General features: G+C 38.1%; 1 protein-coding gene across 1 annotated transcript; it reads right to left on the bottom strand.

Annotated features, from left to right (window-relative positions):
- Positions 1–316: 316 nt before the first annotated feature.
- Positions 317–12,758, bottom strand: MAP3K19 (mitogen-activated protein kinase kinase kinase 19; the record flags this gene model as incomplete). The annotated part of the gene is made up of 6 exons (XM_084288602.1): positions 317–383; positions 1,918–2,615; positions 2,819–2,968; positions 3,420–5,873; positions 8,063–8,106; positions 12,269–12,758. 6 exons carry the CDS (start codon positions 12,756–12,758, stop codon positions 317–319), a joined length of 3,903 nt encoding a protein of 1,300 aa, XP_084144728.1.
- Between the last annotated feature and the right edge of the window lie 158 nt (positions 12,759–12,916).

Genomic DNA, 12,916 nt, shown 5'->3' with positions numbered 1-12,916 from the left:
TACAGACAAATTGGCACTCCCAACTTACCTTGCTTGTCATGGACTGGTGATAGTGTTATGGGGTGTTTTTTTTTAAGTCTCCTCAAATGCAACGAATTGTACAGCCCTGTGTTCACAGCAAAGGAATGCCCATTCCAATGAGCACAGACATCACAAAAAATGTTAATCACCGCCTAAAAATAGCCTTCTTGTCTACAAAGTTACCTCTAGTAAGTTCGGCTGTCACTTTTAAGTCCAGTTTCTTCTGATGTTTTCCACAGGAGGAAATCTTCTTTTGTGTGAAAGGTAAACTGGTTTGGCAGCAGTTTTGAAAAATTCACTGTCTTCCTTTCACAAAGGGATGGTCCAGCAACTGCAGAGCAGAAGGGCGTTCATGTTGATCTCTGCATTGAGGGTTTGAAAAATCAGTACATAAAATGAATATGCACTCCTGTAATGTAATTATTTGTAAAATTTAAATACAAACTTAGGCTTTTTTTTTTTTTCTTAACTCTGCTGTCATTACTCCTTTTCAGTTTTTTGTTTTGTATTTTATAAAGCTGGTAGAAAGGAGGGCAGAATTTAGGGGAAGAGATTGTTACCATGTATGATTTATAAAAGTGAAATAACTTATTACAAAAATCTTTCTTTGCTCCTCTAAATTCCTACCAAAACTTGGAATAATTCTTATTCAGCTATTTCATGTGCACCAAAAGTGTATTTAAGAAACATGTTAATTATTTGTTTGGCCTTGTGTCAGTCTGTTTTGCCATCTCCAGTCAACCTGACTCATGTTAAGGAGGCCATTTGGGCTTATAGTATTGCAAGAATCAAGGAGTTTGGCTTTTTTCAACACTCAACTTGGAGAAAAGTGAAACAAGGGAAACAATAAAGGGCACTGATTTCTTAAGTAAAAAAATTAATAGGAAAGACAGGATGAGGAAGGTGTTTTATATTTGGGACATGGTGAGATCATATATTAAAACTTTGCCGCTAAAGATGCATCATTTAAAAGAAAAAGGAAAAAAAATACTGTATTGAAAATCTTTCTATTTGTATATTTCCTTCTCCCTAACAACTCCTGATATCTTTTAACTACTAGTATATCTGAATCAATGTATCTATGATATTGCTATTTACTGACAACAGTTATTCTGGTTACTGTTATATGGTCTGCAGGGACCATAACAATTCTAATCCAAGGATTAAAATTCAGGGCACTGTCATACTCACTAAATTATGTGCTTCTCTCTAGTGCCCAAATCTGGTCATAAAAGATTGATAACAATTTCATACAGACATCAATTTCATAAGAACCACCAATGGAGGTTGGAAACTTATCTCTTCAGATGATAGTCCATTTAAAAGTCTGGGACAAAGCTGGTATTTAAAATAGAATAAACACCACAGGGGTAATTCTTATAATGAGTGAATGATAGTTTGTCTTAAATAAAGAGAGCTTTATGTTTCCAGTAGGTATGTATTTCCTGGGCTGGCAGTGATAACATATTTTTCTGCTGCAGAAGATGAGAATTATGTGAAACCCTTTCACTTAGAATACTGTCCTCAAAACAACTTCCTAGACACAGGCCAGACTCAGCCAATGGGATATTGGAACAGCAAGGCACTTCAAAGAAAATTAGCCAGCATTTGTCTAAAATGCAACAGTAACATGTTTCTGAAGGAAAGTTAAAGGAAAAGTAAATGCTGTGCATAAGGCCCCCTCAAAAAGAACATGTGACTATTTTTAACACCATTATGGAGAGTAAATCTCTTTTATGTATACTGCTATTCAGTGGCTTTCCTGAAATGCTGTAAAACCTAAGGATTTACAGTACAGTTCTTCTACACAGCCATATGTGCCATTTAAGATAGCCTAAGCTTCCACACACACTATGTGCATTTTTCCTTTTCTTTTTCAGCTAAGAATCCACATACCTGGTTAAGCACGCATGCACAAAGTCCGCTGCAGCTCCCGAGAATCGGTCAGGCAGGGAAGGCATCAGCCCTCTGTGGGCTCCAATATAGAACATGGCAGCTATCCTGTCCATGGAAGCCAGTGGTGGTTTTCCTGTTGCCATCTCAAACACGGTGCAGCCAACGCTCCAGATGTCCGATTTCCTTCCGTATCCAGACTCATTTATAACTTCTGGTGCCATCCAGTACGGAGTCCCGTGCACGGACTTGAGCATCTCGCTGTGTGTGCCGCTGAGGCTGGCCCAGGCTAAGCGCCGGGCACAGCCAAAGTCGATCAGCTTTACTACACCGCTTGGCATGAGCATAACGTTATTGCCCTTGATATCTCTGTGCACCACACCATTGCTGTGCAAGTATGCAACCCCCTCTAGAATTTGTTTCGTATATTTACAAAAGACAATTTCTGTCAATGGACCAAACCGATGAATAATACTAGAAATTGAGCCACCGGGAACGAACTCCATGAAAATGCTTAAAATGTTGTCTTCCAGACAAGTTCCTAAATAAGTTACAATATTGACATGTTTCAGCGTCTTCAAAAGATCGACTTCCTCATGCAACTTCTGGTACTCCTTTTCTGTAGTGAGTTGATCTGACGTATCCAAAGCAACCTGTTTTACTGCTATTAATTGTCCCTGGCTTGTCAGACCGCAGTATACCTACAATGAAACTAGCAGTTATTAAAATGAAACATGAATAAAAGTGTATGTTCACTTATTTTACAGGGTATCTTTCTGTTTGTCATGTTTCACTGCATAACCAAAAATATTTATTTGTTGCACTGGACAACAGTCAGTTATAAGGTGAGACGTAGCTCAGAGATGATCAGTGCATCTCTTAACATACTGAGACTTTAACTTACTGTGCCATAGGCTCCCTTTCCAAGAACTTCACCCCTCGTCCACATGATAGTATCCTTGTTAGTTAAAATGCTTCCCGGCACTGCAGTGGATTCCTCAAAGTTTAGCAGGTCTCTTTCTTCATTTGATCCCAAAAAGACTCTACTGTAACTCTGCTTGAAAGATGATGGGCAGCGTGAGGAGAAAGCAAGGGGGAAAAAAAAAGCTTCATATTATCATTACGTTTCTTATAAGGAGTAACTTTCACCTGGCATGATTCTCTCTCTTTCTCTTCCTCCTCCCCACCCATACAGTCCTTGCCTGGCACATCGACACAACAGCTCCTGAAACAGAAACTTGCCTCCTAGCTGTCTATCTCTGTCACGCCTGAACACGATCGTGCCTTGTGTCAGACAGGCAGCATCTAACATGGGTGTCCTCAGCTGGTACCAGAAGACGCAGTGGACAGCCCAAGGAGAAGAGACCCGATCATTAATGAGCACACATTACCCATACTTCAGTTAAACACTGTGTTCTTAGTCAACATCATGACTCATCGTTCATCCACAGTTGTGTTGGAGCATCACCCAAAGGATCTAGCAAGTTACAAGAAGTTATTTTTACCTTCACTAGAGCACTATTTACTATTTCTCCATCTCCATTCATCGTATTTCCTTCTTTCGTAAGGGCATTCTGCATTTTACAATCTGCAATTTTTGTTCTTGCAGAGTTGATGTCTTTTTCTTCAAGCACTCGCAATTCTGCAGCCAGACAACAAAGCAACTCGTCAGTCATGTCCTTTGTACCTGCCCAGGACAAAATGTTTTGACTTGTCTGGAAACTGGGACTTGTAACATTTGTTGCCTGAATCACTGAAGGCTGAGTCAATTCATTTGCCAGACTGCTGCCCTGAGGTGTGTATGCCCAACTCTGACTTACTTTTTTTGCAAGGGATTGACACTGCAGACTGTCTGAAAAGTGCAATGATTCACATGGGTTTATAGTCCTGAAGGAGGTCTGGTCTGATCCCAGGCCTGTGCAGCCGTCCTTATCCACCCTGCACTGGGGTACACAAATGTTCTGGTCAGTTAATGAACTGCTGCGCTCAGCAGCACATTCTGTGTAGTCTTTATTACTGAACTGAAGAAGATTCTGGCTACAGGTAGAAGCTATCTGATGGTTGGATAGATCCTGACTGTCTAAAGAATTCTCTAAAGAGACTTCTGTAATAGGAGATAACTTTGAATTTGATTTTTTTTTATTTTGTCTGGTTGATCGTGAAAGCTCTTCTAAAAATATAAGCTGATCATCTAAGTCTCCACAAACCAGCGACATGCTTGGAGTCTGTATTTGACAATCTGGACCAGAAGTTATTACATTATCTTGCTTTGTGTTGCTATCACTCAATTTGATACTTTTGTCCTTTGGAATTAAGCTTTTCTGCTTTTGTTTGGTACCAGATATGGTCTTCTTTGGCTTAGAATAGGTTCTCTTTTGAGTGTTTCTTACTTGGCTGCCCTCTCTCCTTTTATTGCAGGTAGATCTGCAGGTGCTAGCAGTGCATCTCCCAGGTGGAGCAGAACAAACATCTCTGTAAAAACTGTTCTCGTGTTGATCAAGCTCACGCATGTGGGAATAGACTGGAGTTGCAAACATTTCGTAAATACCTGGACCATTGTCATTTGAATTTATTTTCTTGAACATGTCACTGTATTTCAGATGTACAAAATCTGAAGCAGACTGTGCACACGGTAGAGAAAGAGGAGTAACAGGTTTCTTTAAAATAACTGGATTTTGGCAACAGGAGAAACTTTGCTTTTTAAGTTTTTGATCACTCTGAGGAAAATGGTATTTGTTTGCTTGAGGTATTTTTTTCTGACGTTTCAGGGAAGTCTCAGGTTCCATGCATGGTAGATGCAAAGATGGAAAAATCCGATTCTTGGCATTCATCTCTTGTGTATTATATTTTGTGGAAATCTCATCAGAAACAATTACTCCTTCAGTTATCTTTATCTTGCTACTTATTTTAGATTTTGATGAATGTTTGTTTCTATTCATCTTTATCTCACCTTTGTCATTTTCTTTGTGAGCAGGAACATTGCAGCTCTGACTAGCACGAGGAGGGAGGCTACGAATGACACCCCTTCTCCCGGCAGGACGTTTAGCAACGCGTGGTTCCTTGGCTGGTTTTTGTTCAGAGAACATAACGTGGGCAACAGTTAAAAGCTCACTTTGATCTTTTGCAGTAGTTTCTTGCATCGCTTCTTTTTTCTTTTCAAAATCAAGAAGACAAACATTATTTTCTGTTTGTTTTCCAGAACAATCTTGCACTCTGGGAATGACTGCAGCTCCAGAGTTACCTTCTAAGGCATGGTAGGCCTCTATCACTTCATTTGTACAGGAAGAAACTAAATCATGGTTGCCAAGCATGAAATTCATGCCCTCAGCATCTCCACAGGGTATATAACCCACTGTCATTTCTGGAACATCTCCTGCTATAGCAGTTGTGCAGGAATTCTCCACTCGTTTTTCCTTCTCGCCAGCTCTTAACGTGTCTGTGTTGTTTGACACAGGACATAGAGCTGTAAATATTCCACAGTTTATCACAGTGTTACTTGAGCTGAAGTAGGAAGAGCTATCATCCCAATAACTGACTTGGGTCATAATCTCTACGTCCTTACAAGCCACTGAAAACTGATGCTTCATCTGGTCATTCTTTTCAATATTGGTAGCTACATCAGCTTCCCTCCATTTCAAATTGTTTTCAATTTCTTCTTTGCTGTCACTAGAGTACTTATATTTATCCTTGCTGAAGCAGCACAGGTCTTCTGTTGGAGTGAACTTATCAGAAATAGTAGCCACGATCAGACCTGAGCACTTTGACTTTTCAGCGTCTCTTTTTAATAGATTGTCTAACTGATACTGATAAAATTTGTTAGCTGGTTTTATAGGCTGAGGAATAAAGTTCGTAATATTCAAGATATTTCTGATCTTGGTTCTTCCATTGACAAAATTATCCTCTAGAAGAGCAAGATGAATTGTTCTTACAGGCTGAAATGTCACTGGTGGCAAATGAAACTGTAATTTCCATTAAAAGAAAAAAAAAAGTTAATAATGTACTACAGAACAGATACAGGTAAAATCTAATCACTAAGAACCGAGTAGGTGAAGGAAAAATAATCAGAAAATGATTACTCTGATATATTCCCATATTTAACTTAACAGGAAGTGTAATTTCAAAAACACATTATTTTTCTCACATCCAGAGTTATTCCTAAGTATTTTTAGCACAGAAAATGGGATCCTTTGTTTATGGCCTAAGTCACTATTCATGACTTAAAAATAATAAACTTTGTCCGCATACACAAATTATCTCATCAGTTATTAAGCATGTGTTGAGCTATATAGCATGTTTGATACAGGAATTCAAAACTTTCACGTGCCAAAGTTTTCTTGCTGTGCACTCTCACTGAACGAAAGCACCACTCTCATGCTGATATTTAGAGCCTTTTTATGTAACCCTCCAAAGTGAGCTGACAGCAGTAATTATATTCCCAACGGAACTAAGGCTCATGAAAGCAGTTGTTAAAAATCAAAAGCTATAGTGTTATAACAGAATGCTATTTTACCCATGCAAAAAACAATCTTTACAAATTATTTATTGCTTTTAAGAGATGTTGCTATAATTCTAAATATGTACCTCTTTCATGTGTTCAATGTAGTCTTACAAAAAACTTCAAAAACCATGTCAGACAGGCCACAGATTTAGCTCACAGAATTTAAAGTATGTTGGAAAATAGCACAGTCTGCACTACATTTTGTCAGTGAAGTTTAATGGATAGCTACCAAAAGACCATTTTCTGGTATGGCAGCTAACGCAATAGTCTGTTGTGTTTAGGATGTATTTTATTATTCTTCCCTTCTTTCTTCTCTCTCCCCTTAATCAAAAGGTACTGTATGTCTTTGAAAGAGAACAGATTTGAGAATTTGAGTGCATTGTTGTGATTATTCAGATGAACTGTGAGAATAATTTTCTGACAATATTATTTCTATTCTTTATTTTTATAGGAAAGGGAGAAAAAATAAACTCAAATACACTGTATACTTTTATGCAAATTAATGCAATAGAAATAATTACATAGGCACATGCTCTGACTACACACTTACATGTCTATATTCAACATCAGTTTGCAATCTGCAGGAAATTTTTGTTTGCATTCCAAGGGCAAACTGAGGCTTGAATGTGCCAGAAAAAGCAATGAGTGCTGTTTTGAAATTTATAGTTTGGAAGGCTTTGTCTAGTCTGCATGGTTTTAGTCTGAATGCTCAATTTATTCCAAATGATATTCTCTAGAAATCACCAGAGCCTAAGATGTGAAATAAAGCTGTATTAAGTCACATTGAGGTCAACTGAATTATTTTCTTAAACACTTCCCTCCACTAGGAATATTTTTTTCCATAGCTCCTTTTATGACCTTCTGTCAGAACTTCTAGACTTTTCTGTAACTTTTTTCCTGTGAATACTTTCATAGTCTGCAGTAGGTACACTAAAGCACACAGATGATTCATTAAGTCTTCTGTACAAAGGGCTATTAATTAATAACTATAACGACCAAATTATCTTTGTTTCCAAAAATAGTATATTTGATCTTTTGCAACATTTAAGGCTCACCTGGCGTGAAGCACTGATTTATGTTAAACAACTAACTTGCTTGTGTGTACAGAAGTAGCTATCAAAACTGTTTTGTCACGAATCCTGTTTACACATCACAAAATTTCATGTCAAATATGTTTAATTCTAAAACATTATTTTTATATGTTAGGAAAATGAATTTCAGCCATCATTTAATATCAAGGCAGTTCTTCAATTCTGCTTCAATTTTAAATTACCCATCAATACATGGAATTGTTTTGTTTTTGAATTCAGCAAAGCTAGACAACTGTGTCTAACATACAGAATATTAACTTAGAAAATTAACTTATGTATTTCCATTATAAGAGGTTCTATATCTTCTCGAACTTCCAGTCCCTTCCCCCCCCTAAATCCCTGATGTAACACTTCAATGATGATTTTTTTATATAGATCTGAACATTTGCTGATATATATGTATATATAAAATCTATGTACAAATAACTGATGTTCATCTGAAAGGCTGAAGAATAAGTAGAAGAAACTACCCACGCTTCTTTCGTGTTGCTATATTTCAAGTTTTGAAAGTATGTAATACTTTTAATTGTGTCCAGCTTTATACATAACACCATCTTACCTCAGATTTCTTGTTCCTCTTTTCTCGTACTGTAATATTTAACCCTTGAAAATCAAAACAAATGAAATATTGGTTTGGCATTCTTAAACAGAGTACAATTTTCATGCATAAATTAATTTCAAACTGTAGGGCTCTGAGGACCAGGAATCTGTCTAATGTGCAGTTGCAATCCATGTTATAAATCTGCTATAAAGAAGAAAGTTGAAAGTTGAAATTGAATTGTGATACTGAATCTTAAATCGCACTTTCTGTAGAACATGGTGAAATATAGTAATTTTAAAATAGTTTTATTCTAATAATTTAAGCAAATATCTCTTCTCAATTTCAGATGTTTGCTAACTTCAACATGTAGCTAATTAATGCCATTATGAATTAATTAATTCCATTATGAGGAAAAAAGTGAAAGATACGCTATCCTGGCCGCACTGAAGCTGCTGAGAATTCCACTATATGTTTTGTGGACTCAGTTTCATTATACAGAGTAATGTTCTCTGTCATCGCTTCTCTTTGTCTCTTTCATTTCCCAAATACACATACACATCATTAAAGAAGATGTTCAACATGGTTGAAAGTCTACTTAATATGAAGAAGTTGAACAAACATAAAGACAAGTTAAAATCTAAATAAAAAGGACTTCTGAGGCTTTGGAACCTCACTTGATAGCAAAAGTTGTGACTTTTAAAGTAGAACTTACTTTGTCGTGCATGTGCTTGTATTATCTGAAAGGCACCCAAATCCATAAATGATTTTGAAATGTTGGATTCTGTGCATGTGGCCTGTAGCAGAAAGCTGAAGTCAAAGCCATGTCTTATGTTCTCTTTCTTCAGCAAGAAAGGTAGAGTAGTGTGCTCTCCCATCTGTAACGCTAACTGATTTTTACTTTTAAAACATGCCACTTGTTTATCTGGCCACAATCCGGTTGTTGGTATTATCTGGCTAAAAGGCAAAAAGCAAAAAACAAAACAGTATAAAAAAAAGTGTAAGGGGCCTACTCAGTTCAAATAATCAAGTGACATGGAAATAATGTGAACAAGAAGACTGTAAGATCCGATAATGTCAAAGTATTTTCTCTTTCTTGATCCATCCAGGAAGTTGGTGCTCTCCCCAGCAGTATCTGACTGCAATACCAGGGACTGATTACAAATTACAACAAATGACAGACAACACAGACAAATCCAACACATGAATGGGAAAAAGTATTACCCACCTTCCCCTTCTTGATAAAACCTGATTGCTTCCAGCATGATTTTTTAAGAACCATCAGGAAAGTATGTCAGAAGAATTCCAGAGACCAGGTGCACCTTTGTTATTCATAAAATGTGCTATGGCCTGCCTGAAAGAATAGAGGCTATGTAGACAAGACTCAGATTTCAGCCATCTGCTTTCTGAAGAATGGAAAATCCAAATATGGAAAAAAAATAAATCCTGTGACTGAAAAGAGGTTGAAAATACAGTCTACATTAATCTTAAAGCTGTATGTGAGATAATTGTCTTTTTAATTAAATCAAACGCTGATGTAAAACCATATACATTTTTTCCTCATACTGGACCAAATAATTAGTTCATCTAGTGTAATATCCTGCCTCCGGCAATGACCAGGAATTGACTTTGGGAAGAAAGAAACACTGTATAACTCATAGGGTTGCATCTAGCATCTGGCACTAAGTACATTTTTTCATACTGACAGGCTAATACCTGCTTTGTCTTCATTTTTGAATACCCAAAACTCCCAGCAAAAGAGGCTCAAAAACCAAAACTTTCTGAGCTTGTACACTGCAGTCTCAACAAAGTTTCAATGACAGCTTATTCCAATTAAACACGAAGCCAACTGGAATCTTTCTAGCAATTTGAGAGAAATATGAACCAGTCATTAATTTACTTTAAAAATAATTTGTAAGTGTCTTAAGAAATAATTGTTATATAGTACAAAAACAGCGTAGTTTTAAATGTATGCTCAAAAACTAGCTAGTTATTTTTCTCTACAGAGCCACAGTCTCACTGATATCAACAAGCTATAAATTTCATCCTTTACCTCAGATCTATTATAAACTCATAAGTACACACATGGCAATGCATTATCTCTGAATATTACAAAGGTAATTTTTAAGTGTTTAAAAATGTACACATAATAAAAAATAACTTGCCATTATATGATTGTTTCATTGTTGTTGCCACTGGATGTCTGTGACCTGTGCTATAAAAGATGCTTTTATTAGGCTTTACCCTTAATTAGAAGGTTATAGTGAACCTTTCTCCCAACTAATCAGCATACACTGAAGGAGCTAGATATTACCCTCTTGCTAAATATAGCTATGTGTGGGCAATATTGATCCTCTAAAGTTAACAACATTCCTGAATATGATGAGTAACCACACCGTGAGCTGGTTCACGATTACAAAAACAACAACCCTCTTTTCTAAGAAACTCAAAGATGAAAAATGCCATAAGATGCTAGTGATGTAAACAATAAGAAACAACGACAAATTGTAGAAGAAGAATGAGAGGGTGAAATTAAAGCTTTTGAAGATCAGAACTTTTTGATGACTAACCCTTAAAATAAATCTCAATTAATACTTCTTGTGGATTTGGGGTCATTTCTGAAAAACACTATGAACTTCTGTTACTCAAGCGACAAGATCACATAATGTAATTAAAGACAGTGAAATGAAATGAATAAAAGATACTATTATTAATATTGCCTAACTATATTACAATATTTCCCATTGTCTTTATTATTTAGCAAACAATTTATAGTTTCAAAAATACGGAAGATATTGTTAGATACCTTATGTGTATAAAAATATGTGAATGAATGTGAATATATATTTAAAGATATATGAATAAAAGTCTCAAATTCCTACAGGGTAACTCTGGGCAACATTCCTCTGAGTGGAAGATTGTAAAGTTCATAATGGAATATGTAATAATGTAAAAATAAGTATTTTTTTCCTACTGTCTAATCAATATAGTACCACAATTTATGTGTTTTACACATTCATATTCTTGCTAATAGTATTGAATGAGGTCTAACTTTTCCTGCAGCATAAATACATTCTCCTTTCTAGATTACGTGGCGTGCTTTATTATATTGACATAATTGATATAGTGTGGCAGTGAACTCTCCTTTTTAACTGTGTAAGAAATACATGCTATGTCCATTTAAAACAGTGATCTTTCATTAAACTTTTTTTTTTTTTGTATTTGCATCTTCAATTTAATTTATTGTGATATATTCCCTCCTCAAACAAAAACATTACTTAACCACCATACACATGCTACCTAAGTAACTAGTTTTAGAACTTAATTTGTATGGCAGGCTAAAATAAAGGTATAGTTTTTAGGAGATTGTTTATGGCTATTAAATCTATCAATAGATGGACTGTGAAAAATAGGACACCTAGTGGCTCTTATGTTAATTTCTTCACAAAATTTCCTCTCTGATCTTTTTCTCACATGCTGGTTTCTACCGCATTCCTTGTCCTGACATGACTCAACTGAATAAAATGCTCAATATTATAAATTTTTCACACTTAGTAGCAAATAACATTTTCAACATTCTTTGTAAGTTTTATTAAAAGTTTTTCCTAACAGCAACGTCAGATACTATCCTAGCAATGCTTTTTTTTTTTTTTTTTTTTTTTTTTTTTTGGCGGCGTGTCTGTGTGTTTTTGTTGTTTTAAGTTCCCTCATAAATACTTCATGTAAATTTATTCATAAATAAATTGACTTTTCTATTTTTCTTTGCACCTGAGCTCAGGGGTCTCAGTAGAGCTACTAATGCATCTGGGAGAACTGCCTAACGTCAAGGTACCATTTATTAATGGTGAGATGTGTGCAACAGATGGAAGGTGGCGAGCCACATAGCTGCCTGTCCTTATGAACCATTCCATCTCAGCGTCACTGCACAGCTCAGTGGAAACGAGTTCCTCATCTTAATTCACAGAGGAGGAAAGAGAAATGTTGAATGTTATGACCAAGGTCACCCAACGAGCTGTGCAAAAGTAGCTTGAGTATGCACTCCTGTTTTATCATTCTTATGCTAAACACAAGATAATCCTTTAAAACGCTTATTCCGTTGTATTAGTCTGTTAAGAGTTATATCAGATCGTGAACTTCTCCAAACTTCGACCTTTCTTGGATACACGAGACCCCCTTCAGAGCACTGGCTGACGAGGCCCTACCAAGCGGCCACAACCCCCATCTTACCGTGTGGAGAAGGGGTGACAGAGGCGCAGCAACCCGCCCAGGAGCCGCAGGGCATCCCCAGCTGGCAGCCGTGCCCCTTGGCCGGGCGGCACCACATCCAAACCCCAACCCCACGGCCCGAGCCCTTCGCTGCGTGCCGCTCCGGCGCAGAGGGGCGGGTGCGTTTACACGGCGTTGCCGGGGGAACTCCGGCTGCGGGCCGGGAACCGGGCTGGGAGGCGCTGCTTGGGGCAGGGCCGGCTGTGGGGATTCCGGGCTTAGGGCGAGCCGAGGGGGAGTGGGGAGAAAATGGTGTGAGAGGGGCTCGGGGGATGATGGTGTGAGGGGATTTTTGGGGGAGCTGCTGTGAGAGGCGCCCGGAGGTTGCGTGCCCCGACACCCGGGGACTTAGGGCTCGCTCTGTTTTCTTGAGGACCGCGACACCGGGCACACGGGGCAGCTCGGCTCCTGGCCGACCGCCTCGTCCGCCCCCAGGTCCAGCCGGCCCCATGGGGACAAGCTGCGACGCCCAAGCGGGTGGGCGGCCGGCCGGGCAGCCATTTTGTGTGCCCTCTCGGGCCGGCCCTGAGGGAGCCGGGGAGCTTCGGCAGGCGACCCCAGCTTTGATACAGGACGCCCGGGAGGAGCAGCCCTGAGTCACCGCTGCTC

Source organism: Netta rufina, assembly GCF_964035555.1.
Source record: "Netta rufina genome assembly, chromosome: 6".
In the NCBI taxonomy this organism is placed as follows: domain Eukaryota; kingdom Metazoa; phylum Chordata; class Aves; order Anseriformes; family Anatidae; genus Netta; species Netta rufina.
Note: the sequence above shows the minus strand (reverse complement) of the source record. Positions and strands in the feature narration are given on the sequence as shown.